This window comes from Serinus canaria, chromosome 13 (assembly GCF_022539315.1).
Source record: "Serinus canaria isolate serCan28SL12 chromosome 13, serCan2020, whole genome shotgun sequence".
NCBI classification, from domain to species: domain Eukaryota; kingdom Metazoa; phylum Chordata; class Aves; order Passeriformes; family Fringillidae; genus Serinus; species Serinus canaria.
This window is the reverse complement of record NC_066327.1, coordinates 7,531,128-7,557,303: the sequence shown is the minus strand read 5'-3', so window position 1 is coordinate 7,557,303 and position 26,176 is coordinate 7,531,128. Positions and strand designations below refer to the sequence as shown.

The window sequence follows — 26,176 nt, the reverse complement described above, 5'->3', positions numbered from 1 at the left end:
CGCGGCTGTTCGGTCAGAGGTTGGACGCAACGATCTGCGGGGTCCTTTCCCACCTCATTGACCAGAATTCATTTCCACCCTGGTTTTTGAATTCTCTGGGCAGTGAATACGAAACCCGACGCCGTTCCTGACCACAAGACACGAAGGGCAGGGGACTGGTCCCCCAGGCCTGGGCCGGGCGGGAGCTGGAAGGCGGCCCCAGGCCCGGAGCGGAGCCCCGCATACGAGACCCGGGAGCGGCGGGCAGGCTGCGGCGCCGCCTTGTGTGGCACACCCGCCTCAGAGCCGCACTCGGTCCGCCCCAGGCGGCTCCGCCCGCCCCGGCCCGGCCCGGCCGAGCCCCCGCCGCGCCTCCGGGCGGAGCGCCCCGGGCCCGCCTCTGCCGGGCCGGCCCCACCTGCGCGGCCTGCGGCAAACCCCACCCCCAGGCCGGCCCATGGCGCGGGGCTGCGCGGCCGAGCCGCTTCCTGCCCGCGCCACACTGAGCCGCGGCACCGGCGGCCGCAGCTCGGCCGCGCCATGCGCGACTACGACGCGGCCACCGCCTTCCTGGGCGAATGGGGCCGCTTCCAGCGCCTCGTCTTCTTTCTGCTCAGCGCCAGCATCATTCCCAATGGCTTCAACGGCCTCTCCATCGTGTTTCTGGCCGGCACGCCCGAGCACCGGTGCGTCGTGCCCCGCGGGGCCAACCTGAGCGACGAGTGGCGTAACGCCAGCATCCCGCTGGAGCGGCGGGGCGGGCAGGAGGTGCCGAGCCGCTGCCGCCGCTACCGCCTGGCCGCGCTCGCCAACTTCTCGGCGCTGGGGCTGCGACCCGGCTCCGACGTGGAGCTGGAGACGCTGGAGCAGGAGCCGTGCCTGGACGGCTGGGAGTACAGCCGCGATGTCTATCACTCCACCATCGTCACCGAGGTGCGCGGCCGCGGGAGCGGGAGGGGAATCCCGGGCAGCCCCGGGGTGCCGCGGAGAACCGCGGGGTTATCGCAGTGCCCGTGCAGCTCCGCCGCGTCCTGGCCTCTCTGCCGGCACGTTGATCTGCCGCTAAACCCGCCATGCCGAGTTTATTTTGAGGTCTTCGTTTCACTTTCATCTGCATAAGAACGAGGAAGGAAACTTTTATGGTGAGGGTGGTGATACAGTGGAACAGGTTGTCCAAGGAAGTTGTGGATGCCCAGTGTTCATAGGCCAGCTTGGATGAGGCCTTGAGCAACCTGGTCTAGTGGGAAGTGTCCCTGTCCATGTCAGGGACTAGATGATCTTTATGATGTCCATTCCAATCCCTTAACATTGTTTGATTCTATAATGAGCTTCCAAGTGCTGCTTGTTTCCTTGGCCAGCGAAACTGGTCACGCTGTGCAAATGCTTCTTGGTTCATCAGGTATCTGTGCAGGGGGCTGGGGCTGGAGCAGGGTCAGCACTGGGTTCAGCTTGCTTGGTGTGGCAGAGATGTCTCTGAACATCAACAGTGTTTTTTTTCTTTCTTTAAAAAAATAAAGGTGGTAGAACTCATAGAATCACAGGGGAGGGAAGGGGCCTTAAGGAACATCCAGTTCCAATCCCCTGGCGTGGGCAGGAGCACCTTCCACTAGACCAGGTAGTTCCAAGCCCTGTTCAACCTTGCCTTGAGCACTTGTAGGGATGGGGCATTCCTAGCTCCTCTGGGCAGCCTGTGCCAGTGTGTCACCACTGTCACCACTGGTTGGAGTCATCCTGAGTTGTGCAAGATGCATGGGTTGGGGAGACCTGGTTTGATGCTTTGTTCAAAGGACCCTGAACTTTGCTGTGTGCCCACAGTACCTGTGCTTTGTCCCTCTGCTCACATTCTGGGACAGGTCATGTTGGTGTCTGTGCAGGTGTAGACTGCTTGAGTCAAGTCTGGGGTGTGAGCAGCCTACCAAAGGTGAAGCTGTGCTGAGTATCCTTCAGCTTTCAGAAGAAAGCTGTCCAGACACAGGGGCAGGATTTAAGAAGCAAGAAAATGGATTTTGAGAAGTACTTTTGAGGAATACTTGAATTTCAATACAAGTATAGGTCTTTTTCAGAAGGCTTACAAAGTTTGTACAGTCCCATTGCCTAGACTCCCAGTTTTATGGAGCTGGAGCTCCATAAAAAATCTGCCATGATTTCTTGTTTTGCAAGCTGGGTTGTGATCAGTGTTTGGGTAGTGATGGGTGTGAGTACTAAATGACCATAAGCTGATCTGGGCACAGAAGACTAAGGTGACTTGGAGAACATGGGAGAGGAGCCATGGCAGCACAAGGGAGAATTAGAAATGGGAACACAGGAGTTGTAGGAAACTCAGTCAAGGGTTTAAATGATTCTGACAAGTGCAAGGCATTGCCTCGTCTGTTCCTAAGGAATTGCTGTCTTATTGGAGAGGAAAGCTGCTCGGAATGTCTCAGCTCCAGTGCTTGCTGAAATGCACCGTTGTGAAAGGCTGAGTACTCTCAGGGCAGTGTAAAGCAGTTGGCATCTTCGAGGGCAGGCCTTTCACAGGGGGGCACATGGTGTTCTGAGTGCTGTGCTATGATTATTATCCTGGCTTCGATTTGCTGCTTTGTCTTTAGAGCTTCACTCAGCTTTGGCTTGATGTTAATTAAAATGTCTTGAGCTATTGGAGTATTGTCCAGGAGTTTTACAGTCTATAAGAAAAGAGAGCTGCTCACATAGTGTTGAGACTCCCCAGCCCTGGCTCCTCCTCTGTGTGACTTGGCAGATGTCCTGAGTCCGTGGGAGGCAGTGTTTGTCTGCCCAGGCATCATGCACTGAGGCAGTATTTTTTTTCTCATTTAATATTAATGCTTCTGAGGGAGTTTTGCAAGAGCTGTGGCCTTTCACACACTTACAGGTTTTCAGTGTTTAACTTGTTTAATTTCTTGGCTTGGTGGTACTGCTTTCATGATTAACTAATCTTGTGTTTAGTTGCGTATCTCTAACTTGTTGAATAATCATGAGGACCTTTGTCCCACATTTCCATAGCTGACACTGGGAGGGGGAAGGGGGATTTTTTTTTAAGAAAGGTTTTTGCTGAATCTGTCATGACTTTAGAGAAACCTTGTTTATGGTTCTGCTTTTCAGGGGAGATGTAAAACATTCAGTTCTCTCCCTCTTGAAGAGAGACTTTCTTTTTTCACAAACCAACAACAGAAGGTTGTTATTAGCCAGTCTGCAGTATTTAACCAGCTCTGGTGTAACAAAATCCCTTTCTGTCTTTTACTTTTTGAAATGCTGTAGCTCAGGGCCTAAGAAGGGCTTTATTTTGGCTCAAGAAACCAATTGTGTCATTCTAATTCTTCCATAAGTCCTGTAAAAAATGAATGTAGGAGTAGTAAAAGTTCATACATGGTACTAAAAGGACTAAACTACGAGTAATTAAGGGAAAATATTAACTTCTGCCAGTCATGTTTGTTATGGGGCAATGCCAGGAGTAGAATTGAGCAGTGGAGCTAAGGGCATAAGTGCACTAGAAATATGATATAATGAGGTGTTAGATGATACATCAGTCAGAACATTTTAGTTCACACAAGAGTAATTCTTGAACAGTGAACATAAACAGATGCTGAATTTTGGATACACTTATTCATCCTCAGCTTCTGAAAAGGTGTTGTATTGTTCATCAGTTTGAAATCAGTGCAGGTGGTGTGTGCCAGATTTGCATGCTTTGTGTCTGTTTTGCTATTGGCAAATTTTAGGGCCTGTTGGCTTTTGCAGGGGAAGGATGCACATGGTGGGACTTGCCAGGTGTCTGGAGGCTGGTTAGGTGCAGGGCTAGTGCTCCTTCCTGTGTGGGTGTTCAGAGAAAGTTCTGGGCAGAGATGAGGGCCCAGAGGTTTCCATTCTCTACACCCCAGGGATCCAAGTGCCCTGCTGTGCTGTCAGCCCACAGTCCCTGGAGATGAGTGGGTTATGCCAGGGCTTCAGGAAGCAAGGGGAGACTGCAGCAGTCACATGTGCAGGACACAAATGGGCTCTGGGGCACAGCTGGTCATCCAGAGGTTTCAGTGTTCACCCTTCTGGAAGGCAGAGGGATGCATTGTTTCACTTTGCCAAAATAAAAACACAGGCTTATGCTAGACATTGTAATTTGTACAGTCATAGAATCGTAGAATGGCTTGGGTTGGGAGGGACCTTAAAGATCATCTACTTCCACCCCTGCTGGCATGGGCAGGGACACCTTCCTCTAGAGCAGGCTGTTGCAGCAGTGGAGCCAGCAGCTGAATTGCAAATCAACCCTGTGTCATCCAGGTTCAGCTCTCACCCAACTCATTAATGTTAGTCACCTCCATTATTTATCATCTTTTAAAACAGGTGCTTCTTTTTTATTGTTGTAGGTTAATGTTTGCTTATCACTGTGGCTGAAGTTCATACTCATAACTTTGGAGCCCTGGGAGCTGAAAAAGCTTTTTGCAGCTTTGAAAAAGCTTAGTATTACTAGTTTTTTCAGAAGAAGGAAAAGAAAGTCTGGTTTTCATTTAATAAGTAAATACAAATGTCTGACAAGACACCTTAAAACAAAGGTGTTTGTAAAATGCAAGGTTTTTCAAGGTGTGATTTAAAAAACACATCATGCAGTAGTGTTTGAAATTGTACAAAGTACAGCTGTTTCTGAGATCACAGCATAAAGATTAATATTGTTAAAGAATAAAAGGCCTGCAGTTGATATTGTTAAATGAAAACAGTGCTCTTTTAGAGGCACTGTGGACCGTTGTGACAGGGTAAAATTCCCTTTATGTTGCCTTTATTTTTAAATTCAAAGTCACCTCAGGTGATGGCAGGGCCCTGTTTCGTTTTTCTCCAGCCATCTCAACAATGTGATGTATGGGGAACAGTTCCATTTCTGCACTGGAATTGTAAAATATTTGGCAATTTCCTTCCTGTTCTATGCAAGCTTTATTGCTGCAAAAATGTAAAACAACTAGAGGAGGGAAAACTAAGCAGAATGTGTATTTTGTAGACACGGAGTTCTGTTTGCTTTAGATAATAAGTTTCAATGTAACATCCAGACCTTTTAAGTATATACAAATGTGTTTTTAGAGGAAAGGGTGTTTAATAACACTCACAGCTTTCAAGTAAGCAGAGAATACTTGTATGGATATAAACAAAATCAGATTCAGCATCAAAGGTTGTTAGTACTTGGTTGTGTGACTGAGATTTTTTGAAGAACCTGCCTCTACTTGCTGAGAGAAGCAAGTGGTAGGAGGGAATACAGGGTACTGGACCAGCTTCAAAAAGTCTTGATTTTTAAAAAGAAAATATTAATACATGGAACTAGCCACTTAATTTTTCAATTATGCATGTTATTCTGAGCAAGACAGGAAAAGAGTTTTAAAAAATAAAGGGATGGGAAGACACAGTATCTTGTAGCTGTAAAAATTGTTTTGTCTATAAGGCTTTTGCTTATAGGAGCGGAGTGTAACCAGGTGAGGCTCCTGAAGGTTTGTATTTGTCACAGTCCAGCTTTGTTTAGGGATCTTGTAGTGGCACTAGGGAAGGGTCTTGAGTTTGTGAGAGGGAGGAGATCTGATGGGGTAGTTTATAGAGTTTTTATCCTTCTCAGTTCTGTCACTGGGCTTGCCTTTCTAGCAAGGGACTTGGGGACATGGTTCCAGGCAGCTGGTATGTAAGAGATCAAGCAGAACTTGGAAAGTGCTGTCCTAGAGAGGTGTGTGAGTGATGATTGTAAGTGCCTGGGACTGTTTGATACTCAGGCCTCAATCCTGGGCTTGAGAGGCACAGGAACTGCTTCAGTCCCTCTCCTTTTTGCTCCCCCTGCCTTCTGACCCAAGCTGTCCACATTCCTGGCCATCTCCATAGCCTGTGCTCTTTTCCCCATCCCCTGTTCCCAGTTGTCCTCACCAGCACTGGCATCAGCCAAGGATCTGCTTACAGAGGTGCAGGAGCACAGCTCGGCTCCAGCACAGAAGTGAGCATTTGTGCTGGCTGTGAGGCTGCTGGCAGACATCACCCCAGCCTGATGAATTGACTGGGAAGTAGAAAAATCACAAAATATCTGTAAGATGAGTAAGAAGACAAGTTTAAACTGCAGTAGAGGATGTCCTAAAGTTATAACAAAATAGATCAAGAATGCTCTGTTCTGTTGGGTACCAGTCTTGAGCAGCTCGATGCTTCACAATCAGCAGCTACTCTTTGAAAACAGAGTGGAAATGTTTTTCTCTTGTTTGAAGCCCAGATACCTTGCCAAGGTTAACCTTATCTTGTTCACTGGGGCAAAGGCTGTTACAGCTAGCAGCTAGCTGAAAAGAACTAGATACTAGATACTAAGAAGTGAAAATAGCACATGATTTTAGAGCACTAGGTCAGGGTGTGCTGTGTCCAAACAGCACTACCAGCAGGAGGGGTTGATTAGTAACTACTCCTGGGACACTTGCTCTTTACCATGGTCATCTAGCAGTGTTGCCCTGGTGACTTCCTCTTGGACAATGTGCAGTTGAGGGAAGGGTATGGTTGCAAAATGATTCTGGGAGGATGATGCCTTCATCATGGACTAGCAGTATAATATAGGTCTATTATAGGTGTGTCATCAATGAGTTGAAGACTTCGTCATGTATTTACTGGGGCAAAGGGTAACAGACCTTAAAATCCCTTTGTTCTAATTATTATCCCTTTACTGGGGCAAAGGGTAACAGACCTTAAAATCCCTGTGGAGTCTGTAAATTACTGGTGTTGTACAACCAAGGTAGTTCTACTTTGGAAATTTGATGTTGAAGCTCACTTTGATGAGCCTGGTTCAAGTGGTCTTCAGCATGACAGCTCCTTGCTGTGCTTTAACAGAGAGGCCAGAAAAACAAGCTGGTAATCATTGTCACATTTGAATGCCCAGTATGTTTCCACCTGCCAGTGCAAGAAGGTTTTGGCAGAGCTGTGCTAAACATTTTAGTACTGTGAACTTTTCCAAGAAAGGTCTCCACCTCAGTGATCTGAAGGAAATGTTTGTTATAGGACACAAACATGCCAGTGTCTGGAAATCCAAGTGTTGTTCAAGCCTTGTGCCAAAGTGCAGGGTGTAGGACAGATGAAAGGAGGTGGTGGACTCACAGGCACAGGGTGATCGGCTGGAAAGTAATGATCTAATTAGTAATGACAGACTAATCACCAAGACAATTTTAGTTCTGTTATTGAGGATGCCTGACTGCAGTAGTTGATGCAAAGATAACTTCTTGTGAGTAGGCAAGTCTTTATAACAGCAGGATTTGTATTTGTGGTGTTTGTTTCTCTGGTAGGTGTTATCACATAAAGGCATATGATAACCATTGAAACCTTTGGCCTGTATAAATTATAAATTTGATAACAGTCATTTGCTGGTATTTCCCAGTTGCCAGGTATATTTTACTGAAGCTCCCTAGCTAGCTTAACCTCTGGTCATGACAGACTGAAGCTTTCTTTAATCTATAATGAAGTATAGCTTTTGTTGAATAATAGAGATTTCACTATAAATGTTAATTATAGTTCAAAATCTAAATGATGTGGATAACTATAGTAAGTTCAATTCCTTACCATGAGTGAGATACTTTTAACATACTGGAAAGCCACAGTTCTAGAAGGACCTTCTGTAGTGATGCCTAATGGATGGTGGTGGTAGGATGTGCTGGAGCACTGCCTGGAGTGCTGGTGCCTGAGCTCCAGGTGCTGTGAGGCTGGAAAGGCCTGGGGAGGAAATGTTGAGGTTATGAAATCTGACAGGAGAGAATTTTCAGATGTAAAACCACAAACAGATTTATCAATGGAGGGGTTATGAAATGACCTGAATACAGTTACAAATTGGAAAAAGGTGCATATTGACCTTAAAAATAATGATTATGATGACTGTCTTATAAATATAAGGTAATGTAAGGGCTGGCAGCTAGAGTTAGACAGCTGATGAGAGTGTAGCCTGTGTGAATGACCATAATTCATCTCTGGAACAGTTCCCAGTTCTAATTCAAAACTGGGTTCTATTCCATGAAAGAAGCGATGGCTCAGTTGCATTTTGACACAGGAATCTGGCAGTGGAAGGTCATTGCTGTTGTTCATTCTCTGCATAGTTTTAAGTGATCCTCCAGCCTTAAGCCATGGACTAGGATGTGGTGCTGGTGTGACTGTTAACAGGCTGAGGGCTGGGAGATTCCTGGAGTCAGAGGCTTGCTGCTGAGGAGATGGGGCTGGCAGGCAGTGAACCAGGAGCATTCCCACGTGTGGGAGCTGGAGCACACAGCAGCTGCTGTGTGTTTATCATGAGCAGATCAAAGCATGGAAGGGTGTTCCCTTCAATGAATTGAAAAAAAATATACTCAATTATTTGTAACTGGGGGACAAGGAGGATTAATTATTCAGGCCCGGGTGAATATTTTCATTTTGGCCTTTTTAATACAGATTAAAATCTAAAATTTTCCATTGCTAAAACATCAGAAGAGGCCTTGAGGGAGCTGTTTGAATAACTACGCTCAGGAGGGTTTGGTCTCACCTCTGTTGTCTCCCAGTTCCTCTCCTCAGGGCTGCAGCACCTGCCCTCTGGCAGCAGGTACTGGGAGAGGTCTGGGAAACTGGTTTTATGTCCTCCAGTCAGAACATAGCTGTGAAGGAGGGGATGAGGATCCCTGCTGGGTTTTGTCCTTTCTTCTAATATTTACACATTTTTTTCCCCCAGAAAACCAAAATAGAACTAAGAGTCTTTTAGTAATAGTTGTTTATGTAGATGGAAAAATAACAGGAGTGCTGTTTCAAAAACATGTGACTGAACTGGGTAGGATCTTGAAAACTTTATTTTAAAAATATTTTCTTTTATTCCTCATTTTTGTTTTAATCTTGGAAATCTTTGTTTGTTGGGTGTATCTTTCAATTTGTATTTCAAAGATTCTAATTGAGGTTATTTAGATTCCCAGTAAGGAATGAGTCTCCTGTCTTTCAAAACCATATTAAAATGTAATAAAAAGGCTTTTTCTTTCTATATTGTTGTTTCTATAGTTCAATTTTTCTTAAATTAGGAATGTGAATTTCTAATGGGAAACATTACTATATGTAGGGAAATCAAGTTTAGAAACTATTTACAAGGTCATGCAGTGACAAGCCAAGGGGGAATGGCTTCATACTGACAGAGGGCAGGGTTATATTGGATATTAGGAGGAAACTCTTCCCTGTGAGGGTGGTGAGGCCCTGGCACAGGTTGCCCAGAGCAGCTGTGGTTGCCCCATCCCTGGAAGTGTTCAAGGCCAGGCTGGATGGGGCTTGGAGCAACCTGGGACAGTGGAAAGTGCCCCTGGCCATGGCAGGGGATTGGAATGAGATGGTCCTTAAGGCCCCTTACAGCCCAAACTGTTCTGTAATTCTGTTCTCATTCCTTCCAAACCCAGCTCAGCAGAGTTTAGGAGGGAGGGGAAATCCTGTTTATTAAAAGACTTTCCAATTCTCTCTCCCTGCAGTGGAATCTCGTATGTGACAACGACTGGAAGGGACCCCTGTGCACCTCCCTGTTCTTTGTGGGTGTCCTGCTGGGATCTTTCATCTCAGGACAGCTCTCAGACAAGTAAAGTATATACACCAGCGCTGCTGTCTCTTTGCTCATTTGTAGGCATTTATTGTATATCAGCTTTCCTACTAGTGTCTTCCTACAACTACTAACACGTCTGTTCTGTGACTGTCTAACCTGAGTGTACACAGAGTGAGTAGAGAAATGTGCTGAGCTAGAACAGAATGTTATAAAGATTGTTAGTAGGTGCTATCTGCATCTGCTTGTTCTTGCAACACAGTCACTCTACAGCAAACTGGTTTTTTATGCCAGAAAACAGGTGTTGGAGATAAGTTTTGTCTGGAAAATCTGATCAATGACATTCTCTTCTATTTATTTTGGACTATGTTCAGAAGGATCCCTGACACTTGGTTTCTTTTTTTTTTTTTTTTTTTTTTTTGTTTAAATTGGGATTTTTCTTTTTATAAATTATAGCTGCTTTTTCTCATCATCAAATACAGCATTTAAGTCCAATGATCTGTATTTGTGGAAGCATAAATAAATGCTGTTCAGCTGTACTCCAGAGAATCAAGACTTTCTTGTTGTTCAGTACAAACATTTAAAATTTGTTTAAATGTTTAAACTTGTTTAAACTTGTTTATCAGTACAAACATTTAAAAAAAAAAGGAAGACACCATTAATTTCTGTGATGCCAACAGTTGTTTGTATTTTGTAAAGCTCAGTTTTTCTGATTCTCTCCCTGGGATTTGCTGGGCATTGTGTGCTGTCTTTCTGATTCTCTGAGAACAATATGTGGTTCTCTAATTTGCTGGTACTTGCAAAGTTTCTGTTTCACTGAAACATAATCTCCATGCCAGAAATCTGGCATCATTTAGGGCCTTTTCATAGTTGCTTCTCAGGATGGACCAATCTCAAGCTTAGAAAGAATGAGCTTTAAAAATTAACCAGCCTTCCTGTACTTCTCTCCAAAGCTATATGCTATGTTTTTTGTCCAAAAAAATCCCTGGGCAGGCCAGTGTTTGCTCTCTCTGTGATCCAGCCTTCTGCCTGGTTCCTCCCCTCACAATCCTGCTCTTGCCCCCTGCATAGCCTGCTGGCAGCAGGCTGCTGGCCTCCACACCCCCAATCAGTGCACCCTTGTTTGAGATCCAGCAGTGTCCCTCTGTCACCTCCTCAGCCTTCTCTGTTAGGAAGTCATCACTAAAGAGCTCCAGAAGCCTCCTGGGTTGTGTCCTTCCAGCGTGTCCTGGAGTGTTCATAGCCCTCCTGGTGGCCCATGCCTTTGGACATGAGGAGGTTTCCTGTGGTGCTCTGCAGCAGGTCCTGTTTGCTTTTTTCTGAGCAGGTAGCTGCAGCAGAAACCCAGCACCCATGTCATCCTCCCTGCAAATCCCAACCCATGATCTCAGCTGGCTTGACACTCATCCCCAGGCCCAGATCCATGGCCTCCCACATGAGGAGTGATTCCCCTCTTACCTGAGTCTCTCACCACCTTTTCTTGGTGCTGCTGCTTCAGGAGGTTCTGGTGCTTCCTTCCAAAGAGCTCCTTGTCTGCTGTAAGGATCCTGAGTGTCTCCCGTGGTCACTACCCAGCAGGTGAAGCAGGATTCTGGTGCCAGAATCCATGAGCTTCCTATCTTCACACTCCTGGCAGTCTCCTGCAGCTCCTTCCCCTGGTAGCACAGATCCTCACTAGGTGCAGGTGAGCAGCCCATCCATGCAGCCCATCCATGCAGCCCATCCAGTTACTCGTAGCCATTGAGGGACACCAAGCTCAGGGTCAGGAGCTCCTTCTCTCCATGAGGAGAATGCTCCAGCAAAGCTGCCTGCAGTGAGTTTTGCACTGCAGTGAGCCTGAGATGTGAAGGCTGACAAAATATTTGGGGGTTTCAGGTAACAGTCAGTTCTTTGTGTGTTGTCCACAACACTAGCTGTAGACCTGCAGGTCAACACGGACTTTGGAGTTGTGAAACCTGCAGTCAGCACACCCTGTCCCAGCAGTGTGGGGCTGCCTGGGCCAGGACAGCAGCAACCACTCTTACAGCAGCTTGACAGGTTGAGTTTAGTTTAATTTCTTTTCTCCTTGCTTTTTGGGGTTTTGTTAGTACTTCATCAGGAGCTCTTCTAGAATCCCTTAATTTTGTTCATATTTAAACCAAAGGGAATGAAGATTGTGGCGCAGGATCACTGACTGCCAATAGCATCTTCCAAATCTGAGTTTTACCTCTCTTCCATAAGCCTTTCTTCTTTTTCTTTTTTTAACCTGTTGATCTGTCAGGGACCAGGAGCTCCTTGGAGGAGGAGCAGCATTGGATACTCTTGCACTTTAAGTAACTTGTTCCTGATGATTTGTTTCCAATCAGTAAGAAAGGAATAGTGCTCCAGCACATACTTGAAGATGATTTAACTAGCAGCCATTGGAATATTAATTTCTCTTGGCCAGTGATGTTTTTAATGTGTTTAGAATAGCTGTGCCTGTGTTGCATTTCCTGAACCTCTGCTTTTTGAAGAAGTTTTGTATCTCCTTAAGCATGCATATAAGTAATTTTATTTTTCTGTTTCTGTAGATTGCATTCATGATGTTGTTTAATCATATTTTTTCCCCTTCTCTTTCTTTTTTTAATCTGTCCATGGAAGGTTTGGCAGGAAGAATGTGCTGTTTGCAACTCTGGCAATGCAGACTGGCTTCAGTTTCATACAGGTCTTCTCTACCAGCTGGGAGATGTTTTCAGTGTTGTTTGTGCTGGTTGGCATGGGACAGATATCTAACTACGTGGCAGCATTTGTTCTTGGTATGAAAGTCCTGCTGGTCACTGCATGTGTCCTTTCATCTTGTGCTTTTCCTGCTCCTTTTCAGTACTGACTTAGAGTTGATTTGTTTTGCCAAGCAACACTGTTAAGAGTGTGGCCTCACCGTGCATGAATAACTTCTCTTCTCCTTGGAAGCTTCCAGCTGATAGAGGTGCTATTTGAATTATTTCTATGGTTTACAGTCCTAAAAGAGGCAAAACCCCAGAATCTATTTGAAATAAAGTCCATCTTCTAGTGGGAGAGATAATACATGTGAGATATGATTTCTTGGGAATTGGAACTAGATGATCTTTAACGTCCCTTCCATTCCAAACCATTCCATGATTCTATGATTTTTCTGGAATTTCTGATGTCTTTTGGAGTCTAAATACCTGTTTAATTTTAAAACTGCAAAAGAACCAGGATAGGTAGTAATTTTTATAAAGTCTTCTTTAAACAGCCTATAGTAAAAATTTAAATGTCATCATGACTTTTGCTTTGTATACTTTCAAGCTAAGACCCTATTTATTTATGGGGATGTGAATTACCTCATGAATCTGAGATTTTTTTTAAAAAAATTAATTTACAGTGACCTCACTGTCCAAAGTACCAAATGGTGGCAAGAAATTATTTCTGAGCCAAGGAAGGCCAGTTTAGGGGTGAAAGCAGTGTTTAGATAACCTCACTGCACATAGCCTGATGCAGCTGCTGGCATCTTCTTTGATTTCCATGGAAACAAGACAGATTGTATTTTTTTTTCTCTGTCTCTTGATTTGCAGTTCCCAAAACATTTCAGAGGAGGGCACTGACCCCTGTTCATGCATTTAATTCCCCTGGCAGTAGCGTGGTCTTTGTGACCAACATAAATTCCATATGTCTACCCCAAAAGACATTGAAGATTTTGGCTTTTAGATAGTCTAAGTAGTCTTTTAGATAGTCTAAGTAGTCTTTTAGATAGTCTAAGTAGTCTTTTAGATAGTCTAAGTAGTCTTTTAGATAGTCTAAATATTCTTTTAGAAGGTGATACAGATTGGGAACTTAGTCGAGGCACCTTTGAATTATTCTTTGAAGAAGCCGGTCACTCTTCATAAGCTGGAGAGGATTCTGGACATCAAGCTACTTTTAACTGTTGAGAATGTCAGGTGATTTCAGCTCGTATTTACAGAAATATGAGCTACATATTGAGTTACAGAAATGCTATGTGGCCCAGTTGTCATTCTTTTACACATATAATTACCTCCATTGGTGCAGATTACAGCATGAAGCAGCTCTGTGGTGCCTCTCCAACTACTCAGCAGAGTGCTGCATCCTGCAACTCTGCAGTGCAGTGCATTTCAAAGCCAATTGCAAGGGGTATTTTTACTAAGTGACTTGGTTGCTACTAAGTGAAAATCTAATAATCCCTCTGCTGTTTTGAACAGGCACAGAAATCCTTGGCAAGTCAGTCCGGGTGCTGTTCTGCACACTGGGTGTGTGCATCTTTTATGCCTTTGGTTACATGTTGCTGCCTCTGTTCGCTTTCTTCCTCCGAGACTGGCGGATGCTGCTGCTGGCGCTCACCCTGCCCGGCCTGCTCTGCATCCCACTCTGGTGGTGAGTACAACTCACTCACAAGACTTTAGTCTTTACAAGGTCCTGTCTGCAGATTTTTAAGATGATGAAGCTAATGAAATTCATGAATGGGTAGGTGAAGGATGGATGTTGTGTTCTTTACTCTCCCAGTTGTTTAGCTGTCGGTCCGTGGCATTGTATGTGATCTGACTGATGCCTGAAAAACTTGCTCTTTATGTTCTATAGGCTTTTGTAAAATTAAGTCTTGCACATGCAAAGCAAAAAAAGGTCAATAAAACTCATACTTCTGCACAAACTGAAATCCACAGGCTTTGAAGTATAGGTGTGAACTAAGGGCAGAAGGAAAAATCAGATGTTCTGAGCATTGGTAGGGTGACAGAGATATGACAAACTACAAAACGGTACTTGCACAGCTGTGGCACTTCCGTGTTTTCTTCTGCATTTAAAATGCTACTTTTGAGTGGCATGCAAAGCTGAAATAGTCCACGTGGTGGTGGTGTTGCTTCACCTAAAGTAGCAGCTGTGTTTGTGCTTCCATCTCGGTTCTTGTGCAATCGAATGACTGGGAAATTCTGCTCTCTGATTTGCCTTGCTGTCACAGAATTTACAGTTACTGATTTTATATGTGTTAGCAACAGCGTGCTGCTTGTGTGTTCACATTTATGAGTTTCTTAAATTGATCCCATGCTTGGAATGTTTGGATTGCTCTTTTTTCTGAGTCACTGCTAATCCCTTCAGCACTTCTGAAATCCATAAGGGCATATTAGTCTGGTCTTGTTCCTTACACTAGTCTGCTCTTGTAAATTTAATTTCTGTTGTCACTGCACTAATTCCTGCAAGATGTGGCATGTTTAGAGATCTTTCTGCCTGGAACAATGTGTTTGTCCCTTCAGCAGCTCTTTCTATGGAAATGAAGGCTTGTTATTCTGAACCTTCTCTGCAGGATCATTCCAGAGTCTCCACGGTGGTTGATCTCCATGGGGAGGTTTCAGGAGGCAGAAGACATCATCCGAAAAGCTGCAAAAACGAATGGCATTACAGCCCCAGATGTAATATTTGACCCTAGTGAGGTAAGACTTGTTTAGCAGTCCAGTTTTTGCTGAACTTCATGTAAAGCAGTTAATTCCATACAGATGAATGGAGGTATGCCTGCACTGCATTCTGTGCTTCCCAAGTGGGTGAAAGATCATTGTTTTCTGCTGAAATGCACAATACCTTTTCCCTTCATTGCAAAGCCTTTGTGGTCCTATTGCCACAGGAGTGCCAGCATGCAAACATCTAATGCAAACATCTTTTACATCCAGTTTCAGCTGCCCTTTTTCCTTTTCAACTCTGTTTTTCAGGGGAGGATTTGAGGTGCCTATTGCTTAGTGATCTAAATATTTGCACGAAACAGATTATGTGTTAATTCAGTCTGTAATATAACTCTGTATGACATAGGGCTAATCCTGGCCAGTGACACTGGAAATATTGTTTTTCTAGTTCAATTTCTAATCCACGTTAGGGAAAGCAAAATTTGAGCCCCTTTCAGGTGAAGTAGTGACAGGTATCTTTCCCATCTCTTTCTTCCTACATGCTCCTGTTTTCTCTGGAAATCTTCCCTTTGTCTGAGCTGAAGGTGTAGAAAGTGCCTTTAAGGTGTAGAAGCAGTTCCATAGACATTCAAACATGATCTCAGAAAGTCAAGACAGACAAACTGTTTGTATATTCCAGGAGAATGGGCACCTCGACAGAATCTGTCTGGGCAGTCACAGGCAGACAATCGACAGTCCTTTAAGTGAAAAGACTTATAATGTATATAATGAGTATAATATACTCATTTGCTTTACAATACCTTTGATCTGGGCTAAGGAGAATGGGAAGCCATTAAGCTGTTTGCTGCTGAGACTGAAACAGCTTCCCTTGTGTTGAAGTCAGCTGAGGTGCAGACAAAGCTGTTTTTGCAGACTTACTAGGAGATAGTAGGGCAAACATCCTGGTCTTACTGGAACAGAGTAAGAATGCCAAGAAAACACACTCCTTCTGATACCTTTTCCTCTGGATCTTTGTTAGAATACATCTTTTCCTTTTTCTTCTTCTTTCTCATGATGTGGCCATGAAAACTCATCTATTGCCAGCACTGCAGCAGGAGAATAGAAAATAAGCTCTGGCTCCAACATCTGCCTAAGATCACTGTTCCTGGAATCTTCTCTCTTGTTCTTAGAAAGAAGCACTGAGGTGTTTTCTGTCTCTGAATGGGCTTGGATAGTGAAGGAGAAGAAGGCAGGGGCAAGAATAGGGATTTTATTCCAGGAAGTGCTGGACAAGGAGAAATGCTGATGTTGCAGCAGGGTGGGCTGGAGAATGTCATGTGCATTTACAGACATTAGCACATCAGCTTTCAAAACATACCAGCTTTCTGATCATCAAAGAAAAATGAGCTTGATGAACATGCAGAACTGCTGTCTATCCTTTCTAAGGTAAAAGTAATATTGTGGCCAAAAGATCTGTGCAAAACTCCTCTGCATCAGTGGTGTGTTTATACTGTTCTTGTGTCTGCTATCTGAAGAGCTGGAAAGCAGAAGGCTTACAGCCTCTTGAGGGTTTAGGAAGCATGTTTATGCTGCAGAGAGGTTCTCAGAAATCTGGCTGGCCCTTTGCCTTCCTCATTTGAAATGTGTGTTTGGGATGGAGCTTATGGCTGGAGAGTCCCTCAAGCCTGTGCAGCTGGAGAGAAGCAACTGCAGAATTTTGACTCCAGAGATTTCAAGCTAGTTGAGGTCCAGCAGGTGACCAAGCTGTGGAGTGCAAATAGGGCCTGGTTGGTTAAGAAGGGATAGAAATGTTTGGATGATAAGTTTAATTTCAAACCATCATTTTGTTTTCCCTGCCCTTCTCTCATGGCTTCTTGTTTGAGCCTGTCCTGGTAAAGATTATGTTGTCTGCTTATCCAGCTCTTAAAAGGCAAGGACCCTTTTTCTCATCAACAGACTAATTGAATATTTCTTTTCCTGGTTTTGTTTTATGGTTTGCTTGTTGTTTCTTCTTTTTTTTTCCTTGTTTCTTGGCAACAAGTAGTGGCATGTGGAAAGATCATGTGATTTATGAGAAAGGGCTATGGGCTGTGGGGTGACTACAGTTTGTGTGATGCAAGTTTGGCTTCATGCAGAGTGAAAGCGATGAAAGGTAAAGGACTGTTTGACTTTTGTAGAAAATGGGACTGAGGAAAGCAAATACACAGAAATTTGGTGTGTACTAGACTGCTATTTCATTATCCAGATCTTCAGAACCAACTGTCACTTGGAAAGAGTTTTCATGTTCCTGCAGAGGTTAGAGAAACTCCAAGCTGCTTTATCGGAGTTTTAATAGTTTAGTTTTAGATCGTTTTAATCAATGGAATTTGTTCTCTTAAATCATCTTTTCTATATTTTGAAAAATCGTTCCCTTGGACCCCCTCTTTAGGAGACTAAACAAAGTCCTAATAAAAAAAAAATATATTTTTTTTTTTTACAATCTTACCAAGCACAGAACTTTTTCTCATACTTTGTGGTTGAATACTCTTGCACTGTTTACATGGAAGTGATTTTATGTTGAGAGGCTGGAAAGTTTAATGGGGAAAGGATTGTTGTCTTTTTGTTTACATTCTTAGAAGATAATCTCAAAAACAGACTAGATAATGATGGGCACTCTTCAGCTCCTTAGCCAATTTGTCTCAGTTTAAATACATTACTCTTAGGTCCAGCTTGAGTAGTCATTGGCTAACTGCCCTGCTGCAGCTTATTGCAGCAATTCTTGTTAATTGTTGCTGTGTCTGCAATGGACAGTTTATCTCTTTGTTTCTCTGATATTTGAAGACTATTCTGTGTCTTTCAAGATGTCCTTGGTCTTCTGGACCTTAAGCTAAAGAAACCCTGTACTTTTTTTCAAATTTCTCACTTCCTTGTTACTCTGGTCTAGTCTGAGTGCAGTTGATTCTCCAGGTGCAGTGCTCAAAACTGGATGTAAGAACCCTTCCAGTAGTGACATATAAATTGTGAATTATTGCTGTTGCTTTATAATTCAAGTGACAAAAAGCAGTTGTTTTGTGAAGCCTCAGACAAAGAAAATGATTACTATAGAATCACAGAATGTGCTGAGCTGGAAGGGACCCACACAGATCATCGAGTCCAACTCCTGGCCCTGCACAAGACACCCCAAGAGTCACAGCAAGCGCCTGAGAGCATTGTCCAAGTGCTTCCTGGGTTCTGTCAGGCTTGGTGCTGTGACCAGTCCCTGGGGAGCCTGTTCCAGTGCCCAGCCATCCTCTGTCTGATAAACATTCCCTGACTCAGCTTCATGCAGTTTCCTTGAGTCCTGTCACTGGTCACAAGAGTTAAGATTAAGTTAATTTCAGTCTAAATTTTAAGTGACTTTAAATTAGAGAGGAGCTTCTACTTTCACAAGTTTGGCTCTTACATGTGTTTTGTTACAAACCTCTTTCAGTAGATCAAAAGACTGAGGTATAAATTGGTGGTAGGACTTAGTTTCATAATCATTATTTTTGCAGGAAGTTAAAGTTCCCATGTTTTGTTGTTTGCTCTTTTACAGCTACAAGATGTGAATTCCCAGAAGCAACAGACATACACCATTTTGGATCTAGTGAGAACTCGAAATATCCTAACTATCACAATTATGTCAGTGCTTATTTGGTAAGCAAGCGTGATTCAGGAGTATGTCACTTTAAATACTAAGGGATTCTGAAGAGATACAGATAAAACCAGCTCAAAAATCAATGACTAGCTGGCTGAAAAAACAAAATTCTGGTTACATTGGTTCATTTTGGTGACAGTGTAGAAACACATCTGGGTTGGTGTTCCTTTCTGAAACAGGCTCATCCTGAACTGAACGAGAATCCAAACAGCTGGCAGTGGAAGTGTGGGAGTGCTGCCTGATCATGGGCCTTAGGGAATGCTCTTCTGACTGTAAAAAAGTCTTTTTAGAGGAATGAGTCATACCCTACCCCCAGTCAGAGAACTTCTGCCCAGAGATTTGAACAGTGATGCCTGAATAAGGGGAGAATCTTTCCATTTCTTTTGTATTGGCTCTTAAAGGGATAATGCTGCCTTTTAAGTTCTCATCTGAAATTTCCCTATATTTTCCTGATATCTGCTTTGTGTACTTGTCATCTTTAGCTTGGTTTTCACCAGCTGAAGCCATGCTTAATGCTCAATTTGATTAAATGGTGGTTATTTTCCTTACCAGAAATCTCAGTAAAGCTGTAAACAGAGAGGGTAACTGAAAACCTGCCAGAGGCTGTACAAGTGAGGTTTAATTAGTGCATGTACCTAATGACCAAACCAAGAAGGTCCCTTAAGTGCTTGGGAGCCAACTAAGTTTATATGCTGTCTTCTTGAACAATGTTCCTGTTCCTTAGTGAGGCACAGCTTCAGAGTTCAGTCCACTGACCTGCCAGCACATACAAGATGATGTGGCATCTTAGGTCAAAGGATGAACTGGCTTATATTTAAGCCAGATTCTCTGGCCCATCACCAAGCACAAGGCCAGGCCATAAACACACTGAGAAGGGAACTTGTGCAAAAAAAAAAAACCAGCTCAAAAAGAAGAGTAACGTTGGTTCCTTGCAGAAATGTCAGTAAGGTGCCTATATAATGTCTTACTGCTCAAGTCCAGCCACTGACTCTCATGTTGGATTGGAGGTTAGACTGCCCTACTCCTCATCTGTTTGATGTGGGGCAGTAGCTCCTGGGCACAGCCAGTTTTGGGTGTGTGCTTGTAGAACTCAAAGGCAAAACCTGTTTGAACAGCATTTCTGGTAGGATGAAGCAACTGGGAGAAGCACTGACATGATAGTATGTAATCCATTCTAATGGATTCAGCAACCCATACTGAAGGGCTTTTTACCACATCAAAAATCAAGTTTTATGATAGGCAGGAAGAGTCAAAGAGGTACAGTTGACTTGCACACTCTTACCTCCTCTTGCAGAAAAGTATTTGTTTAAGTTCGGCAATTTTTTTACTATTCTAATTTGTATGTCAGTGACCTAATCTCCTTTAATTTAATTTCCCAATATATAAAGATACAATATCTTGTGCTTCCTCACAGCACATAGTTTTCCAGCCCATGGTATACTGATGGTATATTTTGTATCATGAATTATAAGTTCTCACAAAAAAGGGCTATAAAAGAGGATAGTTGAAGACAGCAATATATCAGCTTTACACAGTGCTGAGTGTTTTGTTAATTTTGACTAAGTAACAGGCCATTAAACTATTCCCTTTGCAGGGTTTGCACCAGGGATAAAGAAGTTTGGCTTCTTGGCACCCTAGGATGTGTAAATACCACTGAAGTTTTTCTACAAAATATATAACTATATTAAGGTTTGCCAATGTAATGAGCTAAGGCAATCTGCTACCAAAAGGGAGTTCCAGCTTTACAGTTTGTATATAGAAGCAACTCCAAGGAGCACAGGGTGTGAAAAACACTGCAGAACTACTTCTGAGAAGAATGGCTTAGGGCAGGGTACCACACCAGTAGGGGGTAACTCTCAGCCTTCCCAGGTACACTAAGCAGCTTTATTTTAAGCAGCTGGACCATGAAGGTTCTTCCAATATTCGATGAGGAGGAGGAAGAGCTAATCTTTTGTCAGCGGTGCACTTGGTTTTGCTCCAGGTTCTGTTACAAGGTAGATGCTGGTGGAGAAGATGAAGTGCCAAGTGTTCTGTGCCTCACGTTTGCACCTGGACATGTCATGATCCACTGCCCATTATTTCCTTATTTACCACATTATACTTGTTGGTAAAGCTTAACCTTCTTTACCCAGCATCTCCCAAGACAGGACAGAGTTTGCCTCCAAGGCCAGTTGTATATTTCTCTGGATTACATGGAAGCCAGCTGTCTTCTGGCACAAAATTAAGATGGCAGTGATCCAGCCACCAATCTCTGTCCTCTTGCACTGACCAGCCCAGGCAGCCAGCCATGCCAGTGTGATTTGGATGCTGCCCAGCCAGCTTGGAGCATGGCAGAGAAAATCACGGGCTGCTTGGGCCTACCAGGATGCCATGCTCCTCCTCTCTGACTTTATATAGAAAGCATGGAGCATAATGACCCAGAAACAATGCTCTCCACCTGGAGTTCCCTGGTATGGAAAGCTGTTGTAGGCCTCAGCAGCAGTAAAATTCAGTAGCTCAGACTTTCAGGTTAAGGCTATAAACAATACTGATGCCAACTACTGCATTACTGCAGTGTGAATGATTGCTTTCTTCCCAGGGTAATATATATGTTCTTCTTTGAATTCAAGAGCAGTCTGAAAGATCAAAAGCATCTGTATGGTTTAATTGTTGACTTGCTGTTTCTGAAGTGAGCACTTCAGCTGCTTCAGAAGTGAACAAGTCTGCCAGATGCTGAATTTACCCTACACAGCCATTTCTGTGCTTGATGGAAATGTGGAAGAGGTTCATGGCAACCTGAGGAAGAAGAGAGATTTGTTTGACCCTGCTGTTGTTTCTTTCAGGATGATAATCTCAGTTGGCTATTTTGGACTTTCTCTTGACACACCTAACTTGCACGGAGACGTGTATGTGAACTGCTTCCTCTCAGCAGTGATTGAAGTGCCAGCCTACATCATCTCCTGGCTGCTGCTGCGCAGTCTGCCCCGACGGTACTCAATGGCTGCTGCGTTATTCTTGGGAGGCTGTGTTCTTCTCTTCATTCAGCTGGTGCCTTCACGTATGGAATCATTAGTTGATCTCACATATCTATGATAGGTGAGGTGCAGTACCTTGCACGGGGCAGATGTGGAGGAAAAGTGTCCTGAGGGGACTAAATACAGACACCCGTGTCCTATCTTTGCCCCTCTTCCTTGGCTCTCAGTGCTGCTGCACAAGTGACTGCCACAACAGGACATTCAGATTCAGTTTGAAAGGTGGGTCATTGGCTTTGGGATCTGTTGGGATTAGAATTGTAGTCCAGTTTTGCCTCTAAACTCATCTCTGGCAGGGTGTCCTGGTAAGGTTCAGGTGTAAAACTAGGACTAGACCAACCAGAATTTGGTAAGTGGAAGTTGCTGAGGGGCTGCAGAACTCACTTCCCAAACAGCTGTTGCTGACTTTAGAGTTTGTTTAAAGAGTTACTTTCAATGGAGTCATTGTGGAAGTATTTTTGATAAGCAGATATGTTTGTACTGAATTAGTGTTGATAGTTAAAATAATGTGTATCTACTGGGAAGGAGGGCCAAGCAACATTTATTTGATCTCAAACCATACGTATCTTTAGTCCAGTTAGATTAATAGGGCTATGGAATCATTACTGATAACAATATTGAATATAAGGGGAGGTGGTGTTGCCTAGGGCTCATTTAAAAATCAAAGATATACAAAAGAGAATGTGCAAGAACTGCCTTGCTTATTTTATACAGGTAATATGTGTGCTTGTGTGCTGCATTCTCAGGTTTGGTGTTTTTTCCCCTGTTCTTTGAGTCAATTGGACATTGATATGATCTGGTTTGATTTTCAAATCTTACCTGTCCCACTTAAAGTCAACCTAACTTCCTATAATTAAATTATTATAGCTAAGAGTGTTAATGAAACAAAGAATGTAGCTAAGAATGTTAAAGAAATACCAGGTGTTTAGGAAACCTAAAATAAAATAATTTGTTTCAAATGTTTTACTTTGTTCACTTTATTGAAAAGAGATATCTGGCATTTTTTGCAATAGCAGAGTTCTGGCCCCTGAAACCTGAGAGGATCTCAGCAGTTCTGACTCTGTTCTCCTTATTTTTCATTTGGCAGGAAGCCCTGTTCTCAAGAGAAAATGGAAATGTTGACATCTAGTAATTTAAAAAAGAAAACATTTTAAAAGAACATTGCTTATATTTGTGGTTTTTACAGGGGAAAAAAGACAGCAGATATTGGAGTTAATTAGGCAGGAGTTACACAAACACAAAGGAGTTAAGGGATACAGTGAATTGCAGGAGCCTAAGTCCTGACTGTGTTTGGGTTTCAGATCTCAGTGCGCTGTCTATTCTGCTGGTGATGTCGGGCAAGTTCGGAATCACCTCTGCCTTCTCAATAGTTTATGTTTACACGGCTGAGCTCTACCCAACAGTAGTAAGAAACATGGGAGTTGGAGCAAGTTCCATGGCCTCCAGACTGGGCAGCATCCTCTCACCTTACTTTGTTTACCTTGGTGAGTTACCTGGGCTGCTGGGGAGATGCTCTGGAGACTCAATTCCCTTGCCTCCATAAGGACACTTCTCACAGCTATTTATCCCACTCCCTTGAGTTCCTACAACCACAGTTACAACAACATACATTTTGAACGTCAGGCTGTGATGGGGGTTGGTTGGTTTTGTTTTTACTGAAAGCACAAATCTTGCACAAGTAAAGCCCTGAACCTTGGTACAAACATTACCACAGAACCACAGAATGGTTTGGGTTGGAAGGAACCTTAAATATCATCTCATTCCACCTCCCTGCCATGGGCAGGGACACTTCCACCAGACCAGGCTGCCCCATGCCCTGTCCAACCTGGTCTTTAGCACTTTGGGGATGGGGCATCCACAGCGTCTCTGGGCAATTATCAGAAACTTAGAGCTGATGCAGCTTTTTTTTTTTTTTCTTCTTCTTTGTTTCTTTCTTTTCTTTTTTTGTGTTTTTCATAGGTGCCTATGATCGATTCTTGCCTTACATCCTGATGGGGAGCCTGACTGTGTTGTCAGGAATTCTCACATTGTTCCTGCCTGAGAGCTATGGCATGCCTCTTCCTGACACCATTGATCAAATGTTGAGGGTCAAAGGGTAAGTGCCACCTGATTTAACATCCTCTGCTCTGAGGAATGGTCTTGTCTAGGTAGGGTCAGAAGGAGAGACTAAGCTTTCAGCTAAGCTTTTGTATTTTCAACCTTTGGCAGCAAAGGTTGAAAATACAAAAGCTTAGCTGAAGTCTTAGTCCCTCTTCCCAAGTGTAAATGTTCATGTGTACCTCTCTCAGCTCCAATTTTATCATTTGACTCTGATGACTTTATAAAAGTACATCTGAGGAGTGCATTTTAAAAGTGGGTTGCTTTATCAAGGTATAGGGACATGTTGTAGGTCCTGAAAGTCTCCTAAGTGCTGGGGAACTGTTGAACTCTTCCAGTTTAGTTCAGCTGATCTAAAAGGCACTGAGAGCATTTGGGCTTTTGCCATGGCTCTGACTGAAGATGACACATGAGCATAGATGTGGTGTAAGAAAGGGACCTTTTCAACTGGAAGTCAACTGGATATTAAAATTAGGAAGCTGTAATGTCAGACAGGACTCAGATTTTTTTTTCCCTAAGTTCTTTGTTTTTAAAGTTATTTTATTTTTTCTTTCTTCAACCCCCAGGTTAGAATACAGGCCTCCATCTAGTAGCACAAGGGATTCCAAGGAGGAAGAAGAAAATCCAGAGATTTTAAAAAGCACAGCTTTTTGATGAACTCCTATGTATTTCCTGGTGGACTGAAAGTTAAATGGACTTTTCTTCTAAAGTTTATCCTAGAAAGGGCTAGTGACAACACTTTGTTTTCTGTAATTTGAACCTTATTTATTAATTTAAACACCATGTTCCCTACATTCTCTTTTTATATGAACATAAATACTTTGTAGCCTTCAATGAGATTTTTCAGCCATGGTTGAGTTCATGCAGTAGTAGCATGGAGCAGAATCTGATCAATCTTTTGTAACTTTACACATATAGTTCAGCTGAAAGATACTTGAAAATGAGTTCAAAGGCTGGCAGTGTGCCTGAATTCTTCAGTGAACCTCCTCCAGAGCTAATGCTTACATCAAGAGGTAAAAATTGCCTGGAAAAGTTGCTCATTGCTTTTGGTTCCTTGACTTCTGTTTGTGGACAGGAAACTTATTTATTATAGTGAGGGTTTATGACAACATGCCTCTCTGTGATCTTACTCAAATGACTTTGCATATGCTGAATTTGTTACCAAATTTAGAAATATGCAAAGAAAGATTTTGAGAATTAATTCTGACCTGTTATGTTTTAACTCAGCATAGACTGAAAGGATTGTCTTGCACAAAGTATTTAGCACTGAAATTTTGTTCACAAAATTCACTTGATTCCAATGCTGGATTTCAACTGTACCTTCTTGGTGAAGTTGTTTACATCTGACCTTGGATATGGCCTTTTTTCAGGCTGGATTTATTCTAAATAATGCAAATGGTTTCATCTGTGTGTAGAGGGAGTGGTGTTAGTTTGACATTCTCCCTTTTCAATGTGCGGTGAAAGTTTTATATATAAATTGTTTTAATGTTTTCTGTGCAATTTGGATGATGGAAACAATTCTCCTGTCTTTGTTCTGTGTTTTCCCCACTCATGTACACATGCACACAATTAATATATTTAGCTGTAAATTTTTATGTTAATCATGCCACTGCAATGACCTCATGGTGGAATACACTGAGAACAAAACTCAGAATATATCTCTGACCCCTGACTCTCCATCTTCAAGTGTCAACCAAATGATTGCTGTGAGGTCTGTTCATTCTAAGTTTCACTTAACTTATGTAATCAGTGAATTGCTTTTAAATTGTTTAAAAAAACCCAACAAACCTACAAATCTTGTTGTCAGTCTGCCAAGAAACTGTTCCTTGTGTTGTGGAAGTCTGGCATTACCTGTGTTTCTTTAAATACACAATAATATATATGTACAGAGAGTCTCATTTGTACTATGCTGGTTACAGTGTGACAAATGTGAGTGGTGAAAGGTTTCTCTCTCATGGCACTTGTGTTTTGTTCTGTCTTGTTAAATTAAGACAATAATAATAAACAGCCTAAACCTTTGTAGCCTAAACTCTCAGGGTCCTTACTCTACTGCAGCAGCTGGTTGGGGAAGTTTTGCATTTTCCTATGGTGTTTAAATATACAGGTGGTGTTGGCTGATTCCAGTCTTTCATTAATCAATATCCCAAATTCTGACCTTGGTAACAGACTCCAGCCATGGCACTGATGTGTACCTTGGATTGCTTGTTACAGGAAGAAAGTAGAAAATGCTGTATAGACTATAGTGGTTTGGTTTGGTTTAATTCCTCCTAACAGTGTCTTGAGCTCTAGGGTTTGCCTCACTTTTCCTGCATTTTCTCACTTTTTATTTAGGATTTTCATTTATGAATGCAGCAGGGAGCTGACCAATGTCCCTGGGTCAGAGAATGATACCAAAACCACAGTGTTGACAGCTTTTCCAAGGAAAAAAATCCAAAGCTTGGGGCAGGTTCAGTGTCACTCCTCTTTAGTAGGCTGACAAGCCCTGAGCAGGCAGGTTTAAAATGCAGTGTGTGATTTGAGGCTACTGCCAAAATTAAGAATCTGGATTTTACAAGCCTCACTGCACATCACAGGA

At 43.1% G+C, this 26,176-nt stretch overlaps 1 protein-coding gene and 1 long non-coding RNA gene across 2 annotated transcripts; one reads left to right on the top strand and one right to left on the bottom strand.

Annotated features, from left to right (window-relative positions):
- The first annotated feature begins 418 nt into the window (after nt 1-418).
- On the top strand, nt 419-25,630 carry LOC103817466 (solute carrier family 22 member 5-like). Its single transcript, XM_050979724.1, has 10 exons — nt 419-912; nt 9,417-9,520; nt 12,101-12,255; nt 13,675-13,846; nt 14,769-14,895; nt 18,392-18,492; nt 21,316-21,530; nt 22,806-22,988; nt 23,464-23,599; nt 24,168-25,630. The coding sequence occupies exons 1-10, from the start codon at nt 520-522 to the stop codon at nt 24,253-24,255; spliced, it is 1,674 nt and encodes a 557-aa protein (XP_050835681.1). The 5' UTR covers nt 419-519; the 3' UTR covers nt 24,256-25,630.
- Nucleotides 6,701-12,089, bottom strand: LOC127060112 (uncharacterized). Its single transcript, XR_007778746.1, has 3 exons — nt 10,940-12,089; nt 7,516-7,665; nt 6,701-7,073 (listed from the first exon to the last, which is right to left on the bottom strand). It is a non-coding gene; the product is annotated as an uncharacterized LOC127060112 (long non-coding RNA).
- Nucleotides 25,631-26,176: the final 546 nt, after the last annotated feature.

What these genes read in the sequence shown, in the direction of transcription:
- LOC103817466 (XM_050979724.1), top strand. Translation starts at nt 520, where the DNA reads ATGCGCGACTACGACGCGGCCACCGCCTTCCTGGGCGAATGGGGCCGC. An exon ending in CGTGGCAGCATTTGTTCTTG is followed by an intron (nt 12,256 to 13,674) that starts GTATGAAAGTCC and finishes TGTTTTGAACAG; the next exon opens with GCACAGAAATCCTTGGCAAG. An exon ending in CAAATGTTGAGGGTCAAAGG is followed by an intron (nt 23,600 to 24,167) that starts GTAAGTGCCACC and finishes TTCAACCCCCAG; the next exon opens with GTTAGAATACAGGCCTCCAT.